Below are 24,750 nucleotides of genomic sequence, written 5' to 3' on the forward strand. Positions count from 1 at the left end.
CGGTGGAGCACTGCTGACCGCGAGGGGAAGGATGTGCGGTGGTGGCTGCTGTGTGGTGCCATCCCTGGAGCAGCCTCTGTCTCTGCAGGGTGTGGGGGAGAGGCCAGCGCTGGAGGAAGCGGTTTGTGAGGGAAATGAGATGTGAGCAGTCGGCGCTGGCTTATCGGTCTGGCTTCCCGCCAGAGCTGCCGTGGGGGAAGCAGGGCTGTTGCCAAGAGCCTTGGAGCGCAGCCCGCCAGCAGCAGCCACGGCGAGGGCTGGCAGGGAAGCGGGGTGCTGCCGGCTGTGGCCCAGGGGCCGTGATGTGCTCCTGCCCCAAGCCCGGCCCCGAGGCGCAGCTCATGGATCCAGCCCGGAGCCGGGGCTGCTGCGGCGGGCGGGCAGCCAGGGCAGGAGCAGCTCGACACGGTAGGAAAGGCTTCTCCAGTGCTGCGGCCAAGGGAGTGCAGGGGCCTCTCCTGGACCCTCGGCTGCATTTCATGGCCCAGCCCTTGCCCTTGCCCGGGACCGAGCCCAGCTGGGTGGTGCCGGCTGGGGAAGCCCCAGCTGAGGGGACCCTTGGTCTGCACCCACGAGGGGGTGGGACGGGAGCATCTCCTGCTTCTGTCTCCCCTGGTGCGGGGCCCCGCACCCCGGCTGCCACCGTGGGAGGGGGCTGAGCCCCCCGCTCCGTGGGCAGAGCTACAGGCGCCGTTTCAGGGGCTCGAGGGCTGGCCACCAGTGAGATCAGGCCCCAGCCCGCCACCAGAGCCAGCCACTCTTTTGTTCCTTTTTATTAGTAAGGGATTGAAAACACAGTTAAATACAATTCTTTACTGATAATTTACAGCTGTTTCTGCAGCAGAAAATGGGTGCCATTAAATCAGTAGCAGTATTTCAGGAGCAACACTATCTCAGTCACTCTTGGCCTCATCTTGCCCTCCAGCTCCCCCTGCCTCCACCCTGACAGACAGACAGGCCCTAGGGCGCCCAGACCAGCCCCTGGCTGCTGCCCAGCGTGGGGGGACGCCTGGCCCCAATGAGCGCTCACCTCCAGCTCTCCCCTTCACCTCTGCGATGTCGGGCAGGAACCGGGGTGGGGGAGCAGGGCTGGTGCGCTCGCCTTGATGTGGTGGCTGAAAGGAGAGGAGGAAGAGGGAGAACAGGGCTGCAGGAGGGCTGGCCCAGCACGGGAGGCCACCGCCAAGCCTGGTGAGCCTGGACGAGGGATGGTGACAGACAGGGCCTCAGTACACCACCTCGTACACTGTGGCCTTCTTGTCACCAGAGCCGGTAACGATGAATTTGTCGTTGAGGGAGATGTCACAGCTCAGCACCGACGAGGACTCTTTAGACTGAACGTGAGAGAGGTGGGGGGGGTGAGGGCAGCACTGGCGGCATTTGGACCCCCGCCGTCCAAATGCCTCCCCCGCACCTGGAAGATGCTGGCTCCGTAGGGCGTCCGCCAGGCGTTCAGCAGGTTGTCCTTCCCCGTGCTCACGAACCACTTCCCTGGGGCAGGAGACAAAGTGGGTCAGTGTCTGGGACTCCATTGAGGGGAGCGAGCCGGGGGGGGATGGGGGGGGACGGGACAGGGATGACACACACACGACCAAAAGAACCCGTCTGGGGCTGCATGGAGCCACACCCTATTCCAAGTCGACACAGCCCAAGCAGAAAACACAGCGCTCGCCTACCACACGAGGCGAATTTGAGGGAGAGGACGCAGCTCTCATGGAGGTGCAGCTGGTATTTCTCGGGTTTGGTCACGTGCAGGATCTCCACGTTGCTGCTCTCCATGCCCACCGCCAGCCACTCTCCCGTCGGGCAGTACCCCAGGGAGAAGATCTGGGGGAAAGACAGGGTCAGGCAGTGGCCTGGCAGGGCCCAGCGGCCCCGTGGTGCTCCCAGCCCGTCCCAGCTCCTACCTGGGAGCTGAAGTCGTGCTGCTGCAGCTGACGCCCCTCCCGCAGGTCCCAGCACCGCACCGTGTTGTCCAGCCCCCCTGTCCACAGCTTGGTGCCGTAGTTAGAGATGTCGATGCAGCTGGCACCATCCGTGTGGCCTTGAAACTGCCTGGGAAAGAGGGGGACAGAGAGGGCAAGGGCACGGCCATCAGGGCTGCCAGCTCCCTAAGAGCCGGCATCTCTCCGCCGCCTCCTCCTGTTCCTGCCCTGTGCCACCAGCCACCTGCCCTGGGCTCACCTGACCATGGTCTGGTTCTGCAGGTCCCACACCACAATGTTGCCATCACTGCAGCAGGAGAAGCAGACTTTGGCATCGGGGCTGATGGCCAGGGCATAGCAGGCGGGAGCAGAGGAGGTGAGCTCGGCCTTGATGCGGGGTGTGGGGGCTGCCAGGTCCCAGATGGAGAGGGTGCTGGCCTCCCCCCCCACAATCAGGCTCCGGCCATCGGGGAGCAGCTTGCAGGAGCGGATGTAGTTGTCGTGGTTCTGAATTGGGATTTCAGCAAACGGGGCAAGTGAAGAAGGAGCTGATCAGTGCAGGGGACAGGAGATGGATCTCCTTTTCTCATCACAGACATGAAAGGACCCTCTGTCCCCCTCCATTGCAAAAGGGCCACATTCCTCTTCCTGGCCCCCACAAAATACCTTTCTGTTCCTCCTCCTTACCAAGCAGTCCAGCTGAGCCACAGCTGTCTTGGTGCCCGGCTGCCCCACGTCCCACACCTTCACACAGCCCTTGCCCCCAGTGTAGACGTGCTGTGTGGAGCTGCTGATGGTGACAGCACAAACCACCTCGCCGTGGGTCAGTGTGTGGAGCTGCCGAGCGTGGCGGGGGATGCCGGAGCCGATGAGGGCATCGGGTGGGAAAGGCACCGGCTGCATCTGCCCGTCAGCGCTGACGTGGAAGGAGTAGGCGCTGGAAGGGAGCAGAAGAGAGGACTGAACAATCCCTGCGTGATGCCTGAGTGCAGGAACCGACCTCTCCCAACAGCCAGGTGGAAGGTGTCCGGTGCACTCTGGCTAATGAGGGATACAATTAACCAGCTCCTTGTTACTACCAGCTGCCTGGAATGAAATGACAACCTTGGACTCAGAAGTGGAGAGAAACTCCAGCCAGGCCCTGCCGTGCTCTACACCTGCTGGGTGTAGAAATGAGCCGTGGGGAAGGACGCTTCCCCCCCACACTCACCCCATGCCGCCCAGCTCGGCCCCTTGCTGTGCACCCCCACCCCCCGCAGCCCCTGCGTGCCGCTACACTTACGGTTTCCCTCCAGGGATGGTGGAGAGTGAAGATGAGATGGTGGAAGCCCTCAGGTGAGGGTGCGACTCAAAAGCCACCTGCACAAAGCAAAGGGCACATGATGAGCAAAGTGACAAACCCCCAGGAGGGGACACGATGGCTGGGCTCATGCCTTTCCCCGCATGCCCTGGGATGGGGCCAGCGCAGCTCTGCACAAGGTCCCTGCTTGCTGCTTCCTCCACATGCAAGTGACAAAGGCCAAAATGGGCTCCCAAAGACACAGCTACACACCAGTGGGGGCTTCTCTGAGAGCTCTGCAGCCTCCACTGGCCCCACAACCCAAACCTCCAGAAGGGAGCCCCTCCTATGGCTGCAGCCCCCCCGGCTTGAGCTCACTGCAGCAGTGCAGATACTGCATGTCAGGGACAGTGCATGCAGCAGGGGACAGGCGGCAGGGCCAACACGAGCTGGCAGATTGGGCCTGTCCCTCAGCAACTTACCATTGGGGACCGGCCGTACACCACGGCGCTGCTGACCTGCGGCGAGAGGTGGATGCCCATGTACATGCTGGGGGCTGGGAGCTCCCCGTTGAGGGCGGCATGAGGCACCATCCCAAAGGAGGATGTGTAGGGGCTGGACATGCTCAGCGGGCTGCGGAGAGCTGCACGAGGAGAGACCCACTCATTGGCCCTGGCCAATGCGTGTGAGCGAGCATCACCTAAGGGAAAAGGGCATCTGGCAGAAGCCAGGCAGCAAGAGGCAGCATCACCTCTGCACCCAGCCCAGCCAAGCCTGGCACGAACCAGCGGCTCAGGAGGAGGGCAGGCAGGTTATGGATTGGGAGCCAAACACCAAAGGAGAGGCGCAGCCCCTGAGTCCCATCAGTCAGGGATCTGGGATGCAGATCCAGCACGGGAGATCAAATGGCTCCATCCCTCCAAAGGATGCACCACGGACCAGCTGCTAACCCACAGCAACCCTCATCTCTGCTGCCAAGGCCTTTTCAGTCTTGGCCAGGCCAAATTACTTGCAGTTGATGACTAAGTGGCTCTACCTCCAGGGTTTCGACGGTTTATTGAAATCGATTCCAATTCAATTTTTGCTAAACTGCTGTAATTTTCTAGCCAGACAAGGGTTTAATGTCTCCAGTCCTGGCTCTGTTTCTCCCTTGGGCTAGCTGTCCTCTTCCCATCACCTTCTGGTCCCTTTGGCTAGACAGTGGCCAAGCTATTCCAGAGACCTCTTCCCAAGGCTTCCCTAAATGTCTTCAAGGAAACCGAGGCAGGAAAAGGGGACATGACCAAGCTCACCATCAGCCACCACAGGGGCCACTACTGAGTGCTCACCCCCCCTCCCCTGTGCTTTCAGAAGAAGGTGGCAGCCATTGACAGGGACTCCTGGGTCAGCTGGATCTTGCCCAGAGTCTCTGCAGGACCCAGCACATGCAGATCCTCACCCCTGTGGACATCCTCAGCTGCCCAGGGAGACCGGCCATGTCCTGGCCTCCTGCATCCCCGTGTGCTGGTGGCAGCACTTGGCCACCCCTCCTGCCAAGCCCTGAAGCATGTGGCTTCACATAGCAACAGCAAAATGACAACCTGTCAAATAAAAATTGCAATCTCCAGACAAAACACCTGCCTCCCCCAAACACCCATAGCAAAGAGCTCCGCACATTGACACACCACCTCCAGTGGGTCTGAGCCCACCAGGAAAGCGTTGGCAGTCGGGTAGGTGGTAATTGCGCATAGGTGCACACATTGGCCATGGTCGACGTGTTTGATTATGCGGAGCAAAACAGCTGCCCCAGCTCTGCTGACAGGAGAGAGCATCCTGCCTCCCCTCACCCCAGCCCCACAGCACCATCCGCAGCAGAGCACGACACCCCCCCGCCATCCCCCAACACTCACTGATGGTATCAGTGGCAGGTGCCTTGGCAGGGGGCTGCCGGAGCAAGGCGGCTGAGCTGGGCCCGGGTCCGGGTGTGAGGGAGTCGCGGGGCGGCGATGAAGCGGAGGGCTTGGAGGTGGGAGTGCTGGCTGGAGGGTCGGTCTGCATGGCAGAGGGAAGAGCAGCCTCAGCGGCGGGACCGCTGCCCAGGAGAGCAATGCCCAGCACCACAGGCCTGCCAACAGCCTCGAACCACCCAGGAGGGGAGGGGGCACCAAGAGGCACCGCTCCCGGACAGAGCTGGATCGGGACTCAGCTGCCCTGCGCCTGAACCCCGCTCCTTTCCTCCTTTGCGCCCTGTGCCCTTCCCGTGGTGTGGAAGGAGCCCCGTGTCTCCGCTCCCCTCCCCGAGTGCAAACGCCCAATGCAAGCCCCACATCACCCCAAACTGCCACAATCCTGCACCCCTGCAGCACCCTGCCACTGGCACAAGGCCCCGCGGGGCTGTTACACAGAGATTTGCTGCTCCCTCGTGTGAAATCCCTCTTGTGCAGGGGGCACCCCTGTCCCCAGCCTGTGCAGAGCAGGACTAGGAGGATGCCTGGGACGAACCGGCCTCTTCGATCCCCACAGCTATTTCATTCCTTTCTTTTTTCTTCCTCTCTTTCTGCCTGGGGATTTTGTTGACACCAGCAAAGGAAAAAAAAAATTAATAACAGAGAAAAGCTACGCGCTGCGCTGGCAGATTGCTCAGGGCGCTTTGTCTGCTCTAATCCGATTGTGCTGGGGAGCCACCGCTCGCTGCTCCCCATGGCCCCCAGCCGGCTCCTGACCCCGGGATGGCAGGGATGCATCACTTCGGTCCCTGCGGTGGCTGGGAGGGCCGAGGAGTAGCGTAAACGTCCCTCCCCCTTCCCGCATGCTGATGTTTCAATCTGAGCATTGGGCTGGTGCTTGGCAAGGAGGAAGGGAAAAAACCCCAAAGAAAAATCGATTGCTATGAGCAGCTCTGTGTAATCTTGCAGGCAGCCGGATGGAAAATACCTGCAGAGCCAGGCCTCTGCCTAGCAGATGATCAGCTTCCCTCTGAGGGCACGGGCCTCTGCTCCCAGTGCTGGGGCGTCCAGCGGTGGGTACCAAACACTCAGCACTGGCATCTCCTTGCCTGCCTTCAGGCTGCAGAAGATGGGCCACAGAGAAATTCGGGGCCAAGTCTCCGGCCCCGCTGCCCATCCACGGCCCACCCACGGCCCAGGCTGCCCATGCGCCTCCCTACCAGACTCTGGTCCTTCGGCTTGAGGGGCGTCGTGCTTCGGCTAGAGGCGATGGAGGCAGGGCTCTCGGGCATCTCCCGGCGGGCTGGCGGGAGCCGGCTGCTGGGTGCATGGCCAGGGCTGCCAGGCTCCGAGGGGGGGTCCTGAGGGAAGAAGAGGTCTCTGGGGAGCGGGAAACCCAGTCCCTCCGCGCAGGAGGGCAGGCATGACAGGGGCCCCAGAGAGCCGCCCCCAGGCCCAGAGCCCAGCAGGGACCATCAAGGCTCCGTCTGCTCCCCCCTGCCTGCCGGGCGAGCTGCTTGCCCAGCCGCTCGCTGTCCCGCGTCTGCCTGAGCGGCATTAATGAGGAGCTTCTGCTTAGAGGCCTCAGCTCTGCTCCACAGTCCCCTGGACCAGAAACCTCCTTGATTTTTCTCTTTCAACAAAATTAGAGGCAACAGCAGACTCAGAGGACACTGGTGGCCATGGATGCCTTCACAAGGAGGGACGGCAACAAGCACACCCAAGGAACTGAGAAAGGGCCTCTTGGCAGCCCCTCGACAGCATTTCAGAGCCAAGGCCACCCATCAGCTCTTTTACTCCTATAACCATTCACTTAGGGCTGTGATTTTTATCACCATAATTATACCGATGAGCAGTATTTATAAGTGTCGTTTTCTGCAGAAATCCCTGCTGACGTTCCTTTCAGGGCTTGTATTTTCTTGGGAAGTGGCAAGAGGACAAAAAAAAAAAATAATTCACGTGTGTTGTCCCTCCCCCAGTCTTCCAGGGGAAGAAAAGGGATGTCCCCGAAAACATAATCTCTGCCAAGAATAGCTGGGGCTGGGATGAAGTACTGCTGTACCTGCCTTGGTGGTCAGGGAAGGCTGTACCAGAAGCATCTGGCAGTTTGGTTGCAAGAGGCTGAAATTCAGTGCACCCCCTGCACTGAGACACGGACGCAGGGTCCGTGTGTTAAAGTCAAGACTGCTCTAAGGCCAGGCACTGTATGTGACCGCCCGGACGGGGCTGGCGGGGCCAGGCTGGGTCGGGGGTGCACTGCGAGCTCTCCTGCCAAAGGCAGCACTGCACGCCTGCCTGCTCCTGCCACCTCCACGTGCATGAGCTGCCAGCAGCAAGCCCAGCTCCCTGGGGCTCTCATCCCAGCTTATCAGCCTTCCCATATGGGATGCTACAGGAGAGGGGTTGAAATGGGATTGTGAAGCAGAGCCAACTCTATGGCTGGCAAAGCTGAGCCCTGGCTGGCACAACCTTCAACCTGGAGCACCACGAATCGGAATCAGCCTTGGCTAGCACGAACACACCAGGGCAGGGCTGGCACGTGTCCTGGCTGGCCACTCCTGCCCAGCAGCAATGACCCAGAGCCTAACGAACCCCAAAGCTCGGGAACCAGAGTCCTAAACCCGACGACTACAGCTTGAGCTAGATACCCTGCGAGGCTTCAGCATGCCCTTAAGGGTGTGGGCTTACCTCATCCACCACAAGGTTGTAGTCGCTCTTGTCTCCATCGCTATCCTGCAAGGGGGAAGAAACCCGCAAAGGCTCAGTCAGGAGCAGGAGAGACTGGACCAAGCTCTGGGCTCTGCCCCACAGGACCCCAGCCAGCAGAGAGACCCCATTTTCTCCTGCACATCACTTCTCGTGGACCGACACCATGCCCTGCAGGCAGCAACTCAACCCTCTGGCTGAGGGGCCTCCCCGGGGCCCTTCATTTTGTAAGCTTCTTTTTGCAGGATTACAGCCCTCTGCACCCAGGGCAGGCACAGAGCTCCCTGGACACCTCCAGGGCCCGGGCCCATCTCCCACAACCACGCTCTTTGGTGCACTCACATAATGCCCAGGCAGGTCCTTCTCCTCCCGCTTCCGCTTCAGCCCCGTGCCTCCTGTCCGCTCCTCATCCTGCAGGCTCTCAGGAGGGGAAGCAGAAACGCTCTGAGCCAGAGAGGGGGAGAGGAAGGAGTGTGAGCCGGCGGGAGAGCAGGTAGCTCGCAAAGCCCTGCCAGCCGCGTTTCCTCTCTGGAAGAGACCTCCCACTGCTGCTGACTGCGCCCAGCTGGTGCCCAGCATCCAGCCAGCTACCTGTGCAACCTGTGGCACAGCCGGTCGGGGGGACAGGGGTCCCCTTCCCCCACCAAGCAGTTGTCAGGGCCAAAGGGGGAAGCACTACTCTCCCCCTCTGTGCAGATACCTGTGGCATCCCATGTACCCTTGGCCAAGAGTCCTCTAAGATCCAAATGTACCTGGGGGCAAAGATGGGGTTTAGTACGGAGCTTTAAGCAAGGCTGGGGAAGATGCTTCCAGACCCCTGAGTTCTAGCCCAAATTCATCCATTCAGCTCTGATGGGGCAGAGGGAAGGGAAGCAGGAGGGGGACCATCCCTGGGGGTTGCCGGCCCACAGTCTCCTGGCATGGGCAGAAGGCAGATGCATTTTTAGGCCACTCAGAGACTCACCCACGTGCAGCCCCAACACGCCATCACCTCCCTTTTCCAGCTTGGCCCCAAAATGACTCCGGAGTGAGCTGCCCTAAACCCTTCCCCTGCCCACCCCTCGCCTCTCAAATCTGGCCAGGCCCCACGCCTCAGCCCCTCCCCAGGGAGAGCACAGCCGGTCGGGTCCATCAGCCCATCACTGCCTCCACCCAAGCAGCACATCTCCCTGGCTGGCAGGCAGGAGGAAGAGGGAGACAACAAAGCCCTGACCAAAACCCCAAAGCCACAGGCTCCCCTTCCTTGCCAGAGCAGAGGGGTGGGCAATGGGGCAGGGGGGCAACAGCCCCAGCCAGCAGACGAGCCCCGTAGTGACAGGGACGGGGGAGGACGAGGAGTCACAGCCATGCCCTGGCCCAGCCACTGGCACGCAGGGCTGCGTGAAGCCAGGAGCTGAGCGAGGCAGCATCCCCAGTGTGGCTGGAGAGCAGATCCACCCCTTCGGAAGATAACAAGGCATGGCAGAGTGGAAAATCCCCATTGGAGACATGTTTACTTCACCTTAACCCTGCCGCTGCGGGAGCCGGCAGGCTGGGAAGCAGGATGGGGCCGAGCAGGACCATCACCCTTTCCCCGAGATGCTGCCAGCTGCTGCAGGGGTGTCTCAAATCCCCTCCCGCTCCCCCCACTCGCTGCTGCAGGATGGTAATGCAATCAAGTGGTGCCTGCCCACCCACAGCCCCCTGGCTCTCTTGCAAACCAGAGGAACACCAGGCTGGCACTGGTTACCGGAGAGGCTGCCCTCCCTCCCAGAGCAGCCGGGGTGCTTGGGCTGGGGCAGTTTCTGGGGCATGGCTCCCCAACCTTCCCAGGACTGCTCTGCAGAGCTGTTCATGCTGGGGGTCAGGGAGAAAATGCCCTGTCCCAGGGCTCCCACACGGTTGATTGTTTCCAGCACAGTAGGATTAAGAGCCTCCACACATACAACCACGGAGCAGAAAGAATGCTCTCTGTCCCCTGGGTGATCTCTGGAGGAGGCACCCGGGTATATATGGGATCACAGGGGTGATCCATCCTGCACAACACAGCGACCGACTGTCTCTCCCTCCTCCTCTCCCACCTGACTGCAAGCCTATGAAGATCAATGCCAATTGCTCCCCAATGGAGGGGCTCGTTAACCCTTCCTTCCCCTGCCTGTACCAGGAGCTGGAGCTCTGGCTTACTGCAGCCATGGAGCCTGGGAAGGGAGTCACAGACCTGGGACTCATGACAGGCTGGGGGGTATCTTAAAAGGGAGGGGGCAGCCAAGGGTTGCAGAGGGGCTGGCAGCACTGGGCTTAGTTAGGTAAGGAGACCTGATTAGCCTGTTTCCTAAACTGGAAACCCCTTGAAAAGGACAGAGCTGGTTATTTCAGGAGCAGCCCTTGACGTTTAGATCCTTGCATCAGCAAAGACTCTGAATTGAGGTGGCCCAGAACCTTCAGCTACAAAACCCTGATGCAAACACAGCCCATCCAAGCAAGCAAAGCAAAGGGAAGAGGGGCTACAGTAAGCAGAGCCCCTTTGTCTTACATCCTCCACTCAGATGTTCTCCTGGACTCCCCTACACACACATATTCACCACTCGTCTGCTCCCACCCTCCACACTGCAGCTGGATTTACTCGCCAGCCTGCAGCACCGTGGAGTTCAGACGTGGCTCCATTCAACCCTAGACACGACTGCATTTCAGTGCTGCCTCCGCCATGCATGTGTCAGTGGAGCAGATGCCAGCTCAGGTGCAAGAGCAGGTCTGGAGCCTGTGCATTCACACCCCTGGGGATCAAGCTGGGTTTACATGTGCAGTGCTGTTCCCCAGAGGGACTGGGCTGCCCCAGGAGCCAGGACAGAAGTGCTGGGCCCAGCTCAGGGGCAACAGCAAGAAGGGCTGGACGCTTTTCCCTGGATAAACAAGGGTGGGAATGCACAGCTGGATGTGGGTCAGGGCCCCCTTCATTAGGCTGGCCTAGAAGGAAGCTCTTTCTACGCCTTGGGGAAATCAGCTCCACTGAGAAATAGGGATGACCCCAAAATTCCTCAAATACAAAGACCTGGCCCAGCCTCATGAGGACCCCTGCACTGCCTGCAGGAGAGGGCAGCGCTGCCCCAAGTCCGTCTCCTCACCTACCCCCAGCTTCATTGCTTGCCTTTACCTTCTTGCCATGCTGAGCCCTTGCAAACTCAGTACCCAGGGGAAGGCCAGCCCTGGGAGCCTGTCACCCTAGTCACCTTGCATACAAACACAGACAGCCTTGAAAGGTGACTCACAGTGGCAGGGGGAGATGTCCCCTGCCCTTATTCACCAAGCTGGGGAGGGAGGGGGAGGAAAGGAGCCCACACATCAGGAAGAATGAATGGGAGACCCGGTGCCTACAGCAGGAGGAGAGCAGGGGGCCTGGGCCGTGGCGTACAAGGGAACAGCATGGACCTGCTCTGCCCACAGAGCTGCCTTGCCTTGCCTCCCCTCCCCAAGGAGCCCTGCAACCCCAACCAGGCCACACGTGCAAACGAAACCCCAGTCCCCGCCGCTGCCTCCTCTTGTGCTGGAGCCACGGACAGAGGACAACTCGGCTACCTCTAGGCTGTTTTCTTTGAAAAGGTCAGGAAACAAAACATTCCTGCAAATCCTACTGTGAGTGCTTGCCAAGGGAGCCGGCTGCAGCGCCTGCAGAAGACACAGCCCCTGCGCCTGCCCGCACTGCCAGCCCCAGCTCCGAGCACCAGGCTGCCCCAAAGTCAAGCCCACCACTGCCCCGGGGTGCCCTCCCCGCAGCCGGGCTCCCCCAGCACCCACAGCCCTTCCCAGGAGCCGGCAGCCAGCTCTGACTCCCGCCTGGAACATGCTGGAGATGCTCGAAGGGACGCTGGGGGCTGGCAGGCTGCTGAGCAGAGCCCTGTGAAGGGAAAGCCTGTCTACTGGCCCACACACTGAGGCCAGCTGAGGCCACCGGCCCAGCCAGAGCCAGGCGTGCCAGTACGACTTACCCGGCTCGGGGTGCGCTCTGGAGCCCAGGCAGCAGCAAGGAGAGCGACCGGGCAGGTCCGTGTCGGCGAGGCAGAGGGGAAGAGAGGAAGAGGCTGTTAACGCGAAGGCCGTGCCCCAGGTGCCCGGGCAGGGAGGAGAGGGGGGCACTGCAGGGCAATGCAGGAGGAGACAGTGGGACATGGGCTGAAAAAAAATCACACCCCATTTCCCACTTTGCCCATCTACAGTGTGGATTCTCTGATATCTAATAGGAGGTGAGCACATCAGTCTTCCTCAGGGAAGCAGGGGGAATCGCTCTATCCACCCACCTACTTTCAAGAAATTCACTCCAGCTTTGGAATCTCTTCCCTGGACGTGGTGATGGGTCCAAGGCTGCCAGGAGGGGCTGGCCAGCTGAGACCTCCTGAATTACACCCATCCTATTTCCTTAAGAAGCCATGCTAAAAAAAAAGCCCTGCTTGGAAGCCCTCCAAGGCTTTTTTACATGCACAGCAAAACAGGGCCACCTCCCTGGGCTCAGGGAAGAAGTGCCAGGCATTTGCTACAAACCTAAGCATGGGGTTATAGGCTGGGGTCTAGCAACCCTTCCTGGTTGATTTTCACTCCTAATTATTGCATCAGCATTTGGAGAGAACAAGCTCATCCCAGTCTCTGCTGGCAAAAGGAGGCAGGCGGGTATCAGGAGATGAGGGACTCTCCATGTGGGTGGCTGCTCCAAGGCTATGGTCAGCAAGAAGCCAGGGAAAGGGGAGGCAGAGGAACTGGGTGCCTGCCACCAGCACTTCGGCCCTGGCTCAGCTTGATCCACACCAGCTCTGGCTAACTGTGGCAGAGCACCAGGGATTAAGGCAAGCCATATGTAGCATTTCACTTTTTTTTTTTTTAAAAGGAATTATTCTGGGTGTCTTTGCACCCTCTGCCATGGCTGGATGCCCCTGCCAAGGAGCAGCTCTGGGCTGTGCATGGCAGGAGCTGCTGCTGGAAGCACAGGCTGCCTGGGTCTCTAAGGGTTAAGGCAGGCACAGCACAGCCTGCTTTTATCCTCTCTCTGGAGTTTGCTTTTCTCCTTCGGGGAAGGCCATCCTTAAAGAAACACTGACAGAATTAAAACCACAGACACCTGCGTACAGGGGCACAAAGCAGACACAGACAGTTTCCTGCTGCTATTTTCACCACCTTGAAATCTTACAAGCAAAACCGGATCATTAGGAAAATGCAACAAACCCCTCCACTGCCCAGTTTTGCTGTGACCGTTGGGTCCTGTCCCAGGAGCATTTCCAGGCCCTGAATCGGGGACATCGGGAGCAGCCAGAACCTTCCCCAGAGGAGTTTACAGAGAAGCATCACTACGGGTGCTGAATTTTACTGCCTGTCTCTAGCCCGTAGAGCTGCCCTGCTGCCCAGAGCCCTCTGCCCGTGCCTCAGTCTTCCTGTCAGCAAAAACACCTGATGCCTGCTCTCTGCAGAAGGCAACTTGAGCTCAGAGCAGCTTCTCCTTCGGCCAGCACTTCAATAGCAACAAGCCACCAGCAAAGCTGGGTGGTGTTATTAATTTGGCCCAGGCCTGCCAGTAGCATTCACAGCACTGATTTAACGATGATTAAATATTGATGATGTTTGTAAAGCACTTTGTGATCCTGATAGGAGGAGGCACCCATAAGGATGAGGAATTACTGCTATTTACAAGGCACCACACATGCGATAAGGCTCTGCTTTCTAAAGTCCTTGCCACAGACCTGTGGCTCCCACAATTTCTACCAGGGGCTTGCAATAGTATTTTCCCTTAGAGTCTCGGCTTTGGGCATCAGATCTTTACCTGGTGTAAACCTTGGTGTAAATAGAGGGTTTCTCTGTGGCAGGGATCTCACGCCCTCCCAGCTGCCTCGTGGAGGGGGGACCCTCATGCAGTGGAAATACCCAGGGGAGCAGGAAGACCCATGTGTGCACACACGCGTGCCCAGAGCCCTGCTGCCCAGCGTCTGGGGTGCACACGCAGCCACCCCTGGCCACTGCCGCACACCAACACTGCACGGCAGCCGTTCCCCTGGTCAGAAATAGAGCCAACCTCCCTGGGGCTGCAGATATTTAATTAGCTGGATCTGTCATTTGCAGTGCTTGCCGCTCCCCCTGGCCCCAGGGAGCAGCTGCCAGGCATTGAGGAGGCCTGGGAAACAGGCAGAGCAGGCAGCAGGATCCATCCCAGCACTGCCCATGCACCTCTGGGATGTCTGCCCAGCACTGACTCAGCCAGCCTTTGAAGGATTATCCAGCTGTGCTTCTTCCCCTTACCTCTGTTCTCCCCATCCTGGGCCACTCTGTCCTCCTTGGCAGCCAGCTGAGACTGTGCCATCAATGCCCCCGAGAGGGCCAGGAGCCCCGAGGTGCTGCTGACCCCGCTCAGGCTAGAAGGCTGCATGCTGGAGGGGTGGGGTGTCAGCGGGATGGGGGATGTGTGGTGGGAGAGGTGCTGAAGCTGCTGCTGCTGAAAGAGAAAGAGCAAATGATCCTCGATCCGGGAGGAGACAGCCGCAGCCAGCCGTGCCCGGCACCCTTCAGCTTCCTGCATGAACTGCGATGCAAAGCGCAATGGGATGAGACACAACGCGAGGACAAGGAGGGGAGCAGAGCTGTCGAGGCTGCACAGTCCAGGTCACATAGCCTGCCCCTTCCACCCAGGGCACCTCGAGTACCTCCCCGCTGCAGATGTGATCCTGACACATGGCAGACGAGCCCAAGCCACGGCTCTGCCCTGCCCTGCCCTGCTCAGGGCGGCGGGGGCCAGGGAGGATCCCAGAGGCCATCCACCGCCTTCAGGACACAGTGGCAAACCCTCTCACCGCAGGGGACCAGTCCTGGGCTTATCAAAGTAGTAAAGACCGTGGCTTCCCCCATCACAGCGCGGTCTGAACCCCCGACCAAGAAAGAGCCTTTTGCCCACGGCCGGGCAGCGGGACTCACCCCGACGATGCTGTTCAGTTCCCCCATGGTCACCTGCTTGGCCCGCTCCACAGCCTGCAGGACCTGCTGCTGGTGCTGGGAAGGAAGAGCACAGGGAGGTCACGCCGTGCTCCTGGCCAGAGGGACCACACGGCCCAGCATCATCCCAGCTGCCCTGGGGCTGTGCAGCCCCCTCTCCTGTCCCTCCAGCCCAGGTTTCCCCCCTGCAGACCTCCCATTGTTCAGGCTGGACTCAGGTTCGTCCCTTCCCAAGGGCCTCGAGAGAAGCCCGAGCAGTCCGGTGCACATCCCCTGCCTCCCCCCTTACCTCCTGCGTCAGAAAGGGTATAATCTGGGCACAGATGGCACTCAGTCTCTTGACAATCTCTGCCTGAAAGAGAAAGCAGGTATCACCACGGACGGACGGGAGGCCTCTGAGCCCCGTCCTGTCCCCTCCAGCAGAGAGGGGAGCAGCCAAGCATCCTGCAGACGCACACAGCCCCTGCGGAGGAGAGAAACTCTCCCCACCCACACCCGCCCAGCGTAAATCCTCCTGCTGCCTCTGCGTCCCTGCTGGGATTTCCCAAGCTGCTGCCAAGGGAGGACTCTGCCCAGGGCTGTGGGACCCTCCCAGGCTGTCAGGTTCCCTCAGGCACACGGGAGGGAACCCAACTCCTAAACCCCTCTGTGGATCCAGGCCAAGCCGAGCTCCGAACTGTCAGTCCTTTCACAGCCCAGCTGGCTTTCCTCAGCCCAAACCCATCTTGGCTTTGTGGGCTGCCACTCTCGCAGCCAGCGGGCAGGCTGGCAGGGAAGGAGGAGAGCCGAGCCACAAGCGCTGGCAGCGGGCCATCGGCATGCTGCTTTCTCTCTCCCTGAACATCGGACTTGAACCCAGGGGGAGAGCAAGGGGGATGCAAAATTCACACAAACAAATTCAGCCCTCTCTGCATCGCGCCAGCAAAGCCCTGCAAGGCATCTGCTCTGCCCTCCCCACCCCGGCCAGAGAAGGGGCTCCCGCTCCCAGCCCTGCACCGGCAGCTCTCCCGCTCCTTCCAGAGGCGAGCGGAGGCACAGAGAACCCCCGTACCTCTCCCCTAGCCAGCAAGGGGCAACGAGGAAATGCAAAGGACCTGGCACGTCCTCTCCCCAGCCTGCGGTTACAGACAGACCCACAGCCTGGCCATGTCCCCACTGGGGTAAGCGGCATTTCCCAAGGGAAGGGGCTGTGGCTTCCTGCCCAGTCTCTCCAAAACAAAACCAGTGCCTCTGGGGGAAAACTTGATTCCCCCCCACCCCCCCCCCCGCTGCAAATCCACTCTGGCACTGGCTGAGGAATTGGCTGCTCTGAAGTGTTTTCTCGTCTCAGGTTTCTGACAATCCCTGACAGCATTGCAGAGAGGTCAAACCACGAGCAAAACCGGCAAAGAACAAAGGGAACGTTTACCTGCTGCGCTCAAAGGCTGCCTGCACCCCGGGGAGCACGCCCCGCGCCCACCAGCCCCTGGTCACCTGCAGGTCCCGGCTGCTGCGTCAGCCACTGCCCTGACACCCACGCAGGACCCCAGGAGCCGGAGACCACCCCGCTCCTCTGGACCTCTCCTGCCCGTGCAGAGCCAGGAGCTGGACCCCGGTGGGCCAGGGCTCCTGCTCCCCAACCACTCGGCCATCACCTCTGTCAGCCTGCGTGGCTTGGGCCACCCCTGGGTCTCAGTCCCACCCCTGGGTCCCAGTCCCACCGGAGCTCGGAGCACGTGGGGATGGCAGGAACGTGCTCGCAGGCTCTACGACTCTCCCTGCTAACAAAAGGAGCAAACTCGGAGGGGCTGAGCCAGCTGGAGGAATATGGCAGTTGACTTGCCACTTTGTCAGGCATTGGTCCAAACTAATTTCCCTGGCAGAGAGCCCGCGATGACTAGATTGATAAATCTGAAGAGGGAAAGCAAATTAACGCTGGAACAAAAGGGGAACCAGGGAAGGGTGAAAACACTCCTCTGGCTTCAGGAGAGGAAAAGGGGATTTAAAAAAAGAGAAAAGAAAAGAAAGACAATCCATTTGCCTCTGGGCTCCAGCTCCTGCTGTTTCCTCCACGTTCCCTCCTCCCTCCTGCGTCCCGGGCCCCAGGGAACCGCTGCGGGGAGGTACATGCGCAGGGCTCACAGCCAGGCTCTGAGAGGTGCTTTGGGATGGCAGGGAGGAGGCCCTGTCCCAAGGCACCTACCAGAACTCAGTAGTATACATCCTGACAACTGCTGAACCCCTTTGCAGACCAGCCCCTCGCACAGTGCCGTTGCTACGTCTCCCTCTCCGTTACAGCTACACGGGGACGAGCGAGATAATTTTCCAACAAAGTCTCCATCCTTGGCCTCTTCCCCACCATCCCCTGCTGCTGGCCCGGACCCCACCTCACTTACCTGCTTGTGCATTTCAATGTTCAGCCCGTAGGACATCTCATAGTACTGAGAGCAAAATCACAACACAGCCTGGTTAGGAGCTGCCCAGAGCAACCGGCCTGTCACCAGCCAGGGACTCGGCAGCCAGCCCACCCCTGCTCCCCCCAGCCAAACTCCACTGCTGCTGCTGGGAGTCCCTGCTCCCCCCAGCCCACGAGAAACAGCTGGCCAGCACGCCATGGGCCCAGACCCCTGCCACGAGCCTGGGACAAGGTAGGGAGCAGCCACAGTGCAGACTGTTTAACACCTGTGATGATTACACTGCAGTTTCTGCATGAGTTTAAGCTGGTGTAAGGCAGCCCTGTTGCCCCCCACATCCCCTCCTGTCCTGGCCCATCCCTTCCCACTCCTAACACAGATCCGCTCCCTGATGCAGCTGCCCATGTAGTCACACAGGTGGGCATATCTGCGCAAAGGCAAAGATAACATCAGGTTACACCTTTCACTAGTGACTCTGGCAGTGGTGACAGCAGCAGACCCCCTCCCCTCGCCCCTGAGGACGGCAAGAAGGGGGGGAACCAGAAGACCTGCCTTCCTCCAGCAAAGCCCATTTCAAAGGTGGCAGCCCACCTCTGGGAATCCCAAGCCTCCGGGATGTGGGAAGAGATCCCAGCTAGTGGGTGACAGGAACATGCCCTGCGATGCCAATAAAGCCTAGTACACCCCTGGCCTCATGGAGGGGACTGGCATCACCCAGGGGATGGGGGTTGCCCAAGTTTAGGTCTGTTTGCCCTTTGGATGGCATAATTTGAGTTCCCCCTTTCCCTAGAGGGGCCGGTAATGTCAGAGGCTGAAGGAGAGGGAATGCTGCTCCAGCTCTGCAGTTCCCATCGCCTCCCCTTCCTTCCAGCAGCTGCCCCCCCTCCTGCCAGGGCTACTGGCAGAAGGCCTGTCTCTGTCTGGTGCCTGGCGTGGGTCAGTGTCAGGGGCTATTAACCACACACTGGCAACCGCGGAGGGGTCCTGCCCTGCTCCTTCTAAAGGCAGCTTCCCCTTCCACCCAGAACACTAGCCTTGGGGAACCACTTCCAAGACACCCCCCCCTTGGGAGAGAGACAGGAAGGAGGGGGAGAGAGCTCTTAAAAGGCCAAACAGAAAAAGGAAAAAGAAGAAAATAAAAGAGACAAAACCTATGGCACGATTCCTGGGCTCAAGCAGCACGGAGTGGCAGCAGACATCAGCAGAAGAGCCAGCCGTTGCTAGGAATAACGATTAACTCCTTCCTAACTCACACATCCTCCAGCCCCACCACCCAGGCCAGGCCCAGGCCGGGCAACCCCCTGGCAGGGGTGGCTCGGGGAGGCCGCTGGCCCATTTGGCTGAGCAGCCGAGTGGAGCCCCAGAGCCCGGGACCTCACCAGAGGGTGGCAGCCAGGGATGCTTTGGGGGAGACACAGGGGACAGGGCAGGGTAGCTCACCATGACATAATGTCTCTGCATCTCAGTCTTCTCGCTCACCAGCTTCTCACATTCCAGCTTGAGGCTGCAAAGAGGATCTACGGTTTTCATTCACGGACCCACATCTCCTGCCCTGTCCCCCCAGTTCCCACTTTCCACCCCGTGACCTCGGCAAGCTCGGCACATCTCCTGCCTCCCCCGACAGCCTCATGGGGCCATGGGGGTGTCACACGCCCACCCCTAACCGGTGTTGCCATCCCTGGGGGACCTGAACCCCTGTGGCTGTGCTGCCTATGCAGTCCCCACTCCCCCCCCCCGGATGGTCTATCGCATCCACCGGGTGCTCTGCTCCCGCAGCACCGCTGCATCCCCTCCACATCACCCCACACCCAGCTCAACCAGAGGAAACAAACCATGGGTGGTTCCCCCCTTGGGACCCCCACTCAAGACCTGGAACCCCAATTCACGGCTTCATGCTACCCCTCAGCCTAGACCCCTCTGCCGTTCTTCCCCAAGCACTCCTTTCACCAGGACTCCTGTCTCCATCTCCTCCTGCCCCAATTCACCCCCTGGTCTGTGCTCCATCCTCCCCCGTGTCTGGACTCCCCTCTCCCCATGCCCCCAAGTCTCCGGTATGCCCCTTCTCTGGTCGCCCGCCTCTGCCTGCAGCCCTGCCCGACCCCCGGCCACCTCCTGTCCCCTAAGCCACCTCGTCTCCCCACCTCCCACCCTATGCCCCCATCTAAAACAGGGGTCCCCCGCCCGCGCCTCCTTTCCCGACCCTGCAGCCCCGCTCCGCCCGCCCCTCACCTGTGGTACTGCGCCTGCAGGAACTGAAATTCCTCCTTGATGCGGTCGCAGATTTCCAGGACCGAGAACTTGAAGGGCTGCCCGGGCTGGAGGGGGGTCTGGGGAGTGACGGCCCGGCTGGTGGCTGTGGCTCCGCCGCACGGCCCTCGCCCAGGCCGGCCCGCCGGGCCCCCGCCCGCCCTGGTACTTACCGGGTGCCGTCCCTGCGGGAACATCCTGAGGGCCCGGGCCCCCGCCCCGGCCCCCCGGCTCCCCAGCCCCTGCTCCCCGCCCGTCTCTCCGCCCCTGGCGGGGGAGCTCCCCCCGCCGGGCTCCGGGGGTCCCTCGCCTCGACGCCGGCAGCAGGAGGGCGGCCGGGCCGCGAGGTCCGCGCGGAGGCGGGGGGGTCGGCGGGGGCGCGGAGCGGCTCAGGCGGGGCGAAGCCGGCTGCCGTCGGGCGGGCGGGCAGGGGGGGCGGCCCGCCGGCCGCGGGGTCTCCGCTCGCCCCCCATGGGGGCCGGGGGCGGGGGCACGGAGGAGGCGGGAGCGGGAGGCGCCGGCGGGACCCGGCGCTCTCCGGCTGGCGGAGCTGCCGCCCGGCCCCGCCGGCCCCGAGCGCCCCGTCCGCCGGCGCCCGCTTAAGGTGGCGCGTCTCCGCAGGACGCGGGGGCCCACGGGGCTCCGGACGGCGGGAGGGAGCGGCTCCGCCGCCCGCCCGGGCAGCACCGGAGTCTCCCGCCCTGCCGGCCCCGTGCCCGCGGCGGCCCAGGCCGGCCGCTCCGACCCCACGCTCCCATGACGATGCCGGAGACCGAGGGGGTCCCGGGGAGGGGCCAGCCCTGGAGCCACTGCTCCGGGCCCGAGTGGAACCACCCGGGAGGCGTCCGCCCACACCGCTGCCCCAGCCCTCCGGACCCGCCGGAGCCCCGCTCGCCTCCCCGGGCTCCTCCCTCGCCCTGGGACCCCCCTCCCTCCCGCACGTCCCCGCGGGGCCGTGCCGCGGAGCCGGACAGAGTCGGGAGCGTAGCTGCGCCGACAGCCCCCGAGGCCGGGAGCTCCCTCATTCCCCGGAGCATCCCCATCCCCGGGCGCGCAGCCGGCCGCAGCCGCCGTTTCCGCCCCCCCCTCCAGGCAGACACAGCACCGGCCCGCCGGCGGGGCAGCGCGGAGGCACCGAAAGCACAAACGAAAGCAGCCTGACAGAGCCCGACCGAGCCGGGAACCCCAGGGGCTGCGGACGCCCGGTGCGCCGGCTCACCACCGGGCCGGGCCACCAAGGCTGTGGCCGTGCTCGCCCAGCGGGGACTGGGCGCGGGACTGCAGAGAGCGCAACGCTGGGGGGGCCCCCCGGGACCGGCCCCCCGGCTGTCCGGGGCGGCCGGGAGCACCGGACGGCCAGGCGGACCACGCTGCCCCGCCGGTGTGGGGAGAGGCCAGGCGGGATCGGGTCCCGCCAGGCACGCGCTCCCCCCGCGCGCAGCAGCCGCGGTGACCCCGCTCCACCTTAAGCAGCCCCACGGCCCGCAGCGGCGGTGGCCGCGCCTGCCATTGGCTGCCGCTGCGGAAGCGTCAGCCAATCGCCCTGCCCCGTTCCCACATGGGTTCGTGACGCCACCTGCCAGGAAGGCCAATGAGAAGCGAGCGAGCCGCAGGAACCCCAGCTGAGGCGCCGCAGGGCACGCTGGGAGTCGTAGTTCGCCGTTCGCTGCGCCCTGCGCGGCACCGGTCGCCCGGGGCGGGCCCGCCCCGCCCGCTGCGAGCCGGGGGCCCACGGAGGCGGGGCCGGTCCCTCTCGGCGGGCTCGGCCCAGAGCCGCCGGGCGGCTAGGGCTTCCGCAGCGGGCGGCCCGGGCGGGCGGACTGCGCGGCCCACAAGACCTTGCGGCGGCCGCCGGCTGCCACTCAAAGTAACGTGGGGCGGTGGGGCGGGGCGGCCGCGGCCCGAACGGGCCCGGAGCCGCCACAGCCGCCGGGCTCAGCCTCCCTGCGGACTCCGGGAGGGAGAGCGGGGGAAACCCCGGCGCCGCGGGGAGAAAGGGAACCCCCGACCTCGGCTCTGCCGCGGGAGGTTCCTGGTGGCTCCCGGAAAGCGGCTGCGGCGGCCGGGCCGGGCCGGGCCGGGCCGGCAGCAGCAGCTCCGCACCCGCCGCCGGTGCGAGCCCCGCCGCGCGATTCTCGAGCGTCGCTGTGCCATTAAGCCGGGATCGGCCGAGCCGGGGACGATCCCGCCCTGCGCAGCAGCCCCCGCCCGGGGGGAGCGGCCCCTCCGCTGGAAGCAGAGCGCTGGGCTCGGTGCCCCCGGGGCGGGAGGGCCGCCGCCCCCGCCGCGGAGGGGAGGCCTGCCCGCAGGCTCTGCCCGGAGCAGGGAGGCGGTCCCGGCCCCGGCCCCGGCCCCGGGGGAGCGGGGGCCGCCCCAGCCCCTCGCCAGCATCGCGACCCCCGGGTCCGAGGCACCTCCTGCCGCGGGGCCGAGGCCGCGATCCGGACCCCGCTCCAAGCCGCGGGCCCCTGTCCCTTCCCCCGCCGGCCCGAGCCCCGGCCGGGGCGCAGGCCCCCAGCCCAGCCGGGCAGCTCTGCCGGCCTGCCCCAGCCCCGCGATCTGCGGCCAAGCGCCGTGTCCCAAGAGCCCCTCCCGCCCCACCGAGGGCCCTTCCCCGGCCCCCAGGACCCTCCTGCCGCAGCCTGCCGTGAAGTCGCCACGTTTGCGAGTGGTAAAGGGAGAGTGGGGAGCAACCATTAAATATTGCAGGGACCAGCTGTACCTGGGCACTGCACAGGCAGGCACAAGTTAAATATTTAATGCCTCACATTTCATCCTAATCTTTTATTAATTGTGTTATTTACTCGCTGCATGATGGCAGCAGCCAGGGCAGGGGCAAGGTGGTGGGCACCAGAGGCTCTCCCTCCTGTCCCTGCCCCGTGCCATCCCAGGGCTGCCTGCTGCCACTGCCCCCTCCCCACAGTGCCCCGGCAGGGACTGGGGGCCTTCCCATGGCAGTGGACAGGCTGGCTGGGCTCGGGCCCCTCCAGCCCCAAACGGTCCCGAGCGAGCAGCCAGCCCCTGTCCAGCCTCTGCGCCTTCCTCCTTGCCTTCCCTGGCCACAGGCGTTCACGGGGCAGACCCAGCGCCGCAGGCAGGGACAGCCGCTAGCCCACCACCTTGGCCGCACAGCCTGTGAAAAAATGCCTTCCTTTCCTATATGCATGTATATGTGTGTGTATATCATATCTACACATATGAATATACATATTTTAATCCAAATGTAAAGCTTTAGAGAATTTATTTTTGGTTTGCCTCATTTGGGGGAGGGGTTTTTTTGGTTTGTTTAAGGAAAGTGTTTTTTCAAAAGCTGGAAACATTTCAGATGCTGTTTCAAGGGAAGGAGAGACTGAGATGTTTTGCAGCATTTTTCAAAACTCCTTACCAAAAATTACCGGTTTTCCTTAGGCAGTTTCTCTGCTCTCCTGTCTTGGAGAGTGACACAGGTAAACCTGAAACAGGCAGCTCCGGAATGATGGATGTCACGCGCGTCTTCATCACCCTCCATTAATGATTGACATGGGCCCTGGAGCAGGACTGCCTGTAACCCAGAGATTAATTTGCTTCAGCATGTGCTTGGACTGGGAAGAAAACAACCGCGGTTAACCCTTTGCACCCACAGGCCTCTGGATGCAGCAGCAGAGGGAGCTGGTCCCACTCCTCCCTCCGGGTGTAGGGACATGAGGCGCAGGGCAGAGGACGTGGCTGAGACCAGCCAGCAAAGCCGGGCTGAGTCCTGGCTGCTGCCGCCCACTGCAGGACGCTCAGCCGGGGGCCCAGCCGCTTCCCGCAGCAGCCACGCACTTGTGCCTGGTAGCAGCAGTGCTTGGAAGGGCCCCAAAGGACGAGGGCGTTTGAAATCCATGCCAGGATTGAGAGGCGAGGGCTGTAAACAGCAGTTCTGTTTATAACCAGCAGAGAAACCAAACAAGCCCAGGCTTCGGGACACTTGGGAGCTGCGTTTGCCATTTGAACCCAGATCCAAGCAAAACAGGTTGCTGCGTCTGGAATTACCCCGATGATTTTTTTTTTTACCTTTCAGCTCCCTCCCCAAACGCCAGCCTGGGGCATGGGAACACGCAGCCTCCTGCCCTCTCCAGGAAGGGCAGCCCCAGCTCTGTCCCAGCTCTGTGCCGTGGGTCGAGTAATTTCTCTCCCCACGCGCCCCCGTTGCGCAGCCTCCCATACCCATCACATCTCCAGAGCGGACTGTCAAGGGCAGAGACCATTGCGTTTCTCAGAGGTGCCTATGGGCGACCAGGGCTTGCTGCTCTTGGGGCAGCTGAAGCCTGCATGCACAGGCTCTCCTCCAGCTTCTGGTCTGAAACGCTCCTGGGTGCCCCTTCTCCCGCCTGCTCTGCTCAGCTCTGCTTTGCTCCATGCCTTCCTGACACGAGCACCGGGCAGGTCGGTGGTGAAGAGCCACATACAACCATCTTGCATCCGAGGGGGCTGCTCTCATAGCGCAAAGCCGCTGTGTGTCCAGTTTTGCAGGTTTATTTGCTGGCCTGGCAGGAGGCTGCTGGGGATGGGAAGAGAGAGGAGGGCACAGCTGGGACCCAGCACTGCCTCAGTCTCCTCATGGCAGCTGGGGATGCCCCATTCTTTGCAGACTGCTTCCCTGCACCTGCCTCTTCGGGTCCATGTGGGTTCAGGGCCTGTTGCATTTAAGTGCACGGGCAAGCTCAGCCCTGGGTCGGCTTTTTGGCAGCCAGGTGGTGGTGGGTTTGCACACAGGGTTTTTGGGTCAATAGGGCTGTTATGGGGCAGGGGGGGCAGAACCGGGGTCACCAGATTTCGAAGACTCGGATTTTCCCTGCCAGAACTCAATCAACCAGTTTGCCTGGCCTATGGAAGCAGGGAGCAAGGATGACCATGACGTTTCTAAACCATCCTGTTTTTCAGCTTCTCACTTGTGTACTTGAATGAGGAGCCTTGAACTCAGCAGAGCTGAGTTCCTGGCACCCTCAGACAACGTGAATTTCCCTGGGCATTTATACCAGCAGCTGGCAGAAACAGGGGCCTTATCCTGGCTGGAGTCTGTCCTGGAACGAACATGAGATGAGAAGGGAAACTGAGGGAAGGGACTGGCAGCAAGTCCACAAGAGCTGAGCCAAAGCTGCACTAGAAATCGAGGTTCTCCAGCCATGCTCCTGGGACCAAACCACAGGTCCCCATCCCCAGGACCCCAGTGCTGTCACCGGCTCTTTAAAGCCATGTGTCCCCAGAGCATCTGCAAGGCAAATCACATGCGGGAGCTGGGGGGCGTCTCTCCTGCCATGCCTGGGCAGGGCCCCCCCCAGCACGTTGCAGAGCCAATGCGCTCCCACCCGCAG

General features: G+C 61.9%; 1 protein-coding gene across 20 annotated transcripts; it reads right to left on the minus strand.

Moving 5' to 3' along the window:
* Positions 1 to 775: 775 nt before the first annotated feature.
* On the minus strand, positions 776 to 20,028 carry LOC140643445 (transducin-like enhancer protein 2). 20 transcript variants are annotated; one of them, XM_072845193.1, is made up of 22 exons: positions 19,588 to 19,999; positions 19,397 to 19,494; positions 18,608 to 18,671; positions 17,150 to 17,194; positions 15,064 to 15,126; positions 14,757 to 14,831; positions 14,088 to 14,280; positions 11,798 to 11,814; positions 8,178 to 8,279; positions 7,818 to 7,862; positions 6,350 to 6,490; positions 6,118 to 6,249; positions 5,094 to 5,235; positions 3,687 to 3,904; positions 3,208 to 3,284; positions 2,613 to 2,862; positions 2,185 to 2,432; positions 1,908 to 2,055; positions 1,677 to 1,827; positions 1,415 to 1,491; positions 1,239 to 1,334; positions 780 to 1,115 (listed from the first exon to the last, which is right to left on the minus strand). In XM_072845193.1, the coding sequence occupies exons 1-22, from the start codon at positions 19,609 to 19,611 to the stop codon at positions 894 to 896; spliced, it is 2,628 nt and encodes an 875-aa protein (XP_072701294.1). In that variant the 5' UTR covers positions 19,612 to 19,999; the 3' UTR covers positions 780 to 893. The 20 variants fall into 20 exon arrangements, 17 of the variants coding, with proteins under 17 accessions (XP_072701302.1, XP_072701291.1, XP_072701292.1 ...); XM_072845199.1 differs by having other exon boundaries at positions 903 to 1,115; positions 1,246 to 1,334; XR_012039580.1 differs by having other exon boundaries at positions 1,097 to 1,115; positions 1,628 to 1,827; positions 19,588 to 20,001.
* Between the last annotated feature and the right edge of the window lie 4,722 nt (positions 20,029 to 24,750).

The sequence above is a fragment of the Ciconia boyciana genome, chromosome 24 (genome assembly GCF_034638445.1).
Source record: "Ciconia boyciana chromosome 24, ASM3463844v1, whole genome shotgun sequence".
In the NCBI taxonomy this organism is placed as follows: Eukaryota; Metazoa; Chordata; class Aves; order Ciconiiformes; family Ciconiidae; genus Ciconia; species Ciconia boyciana.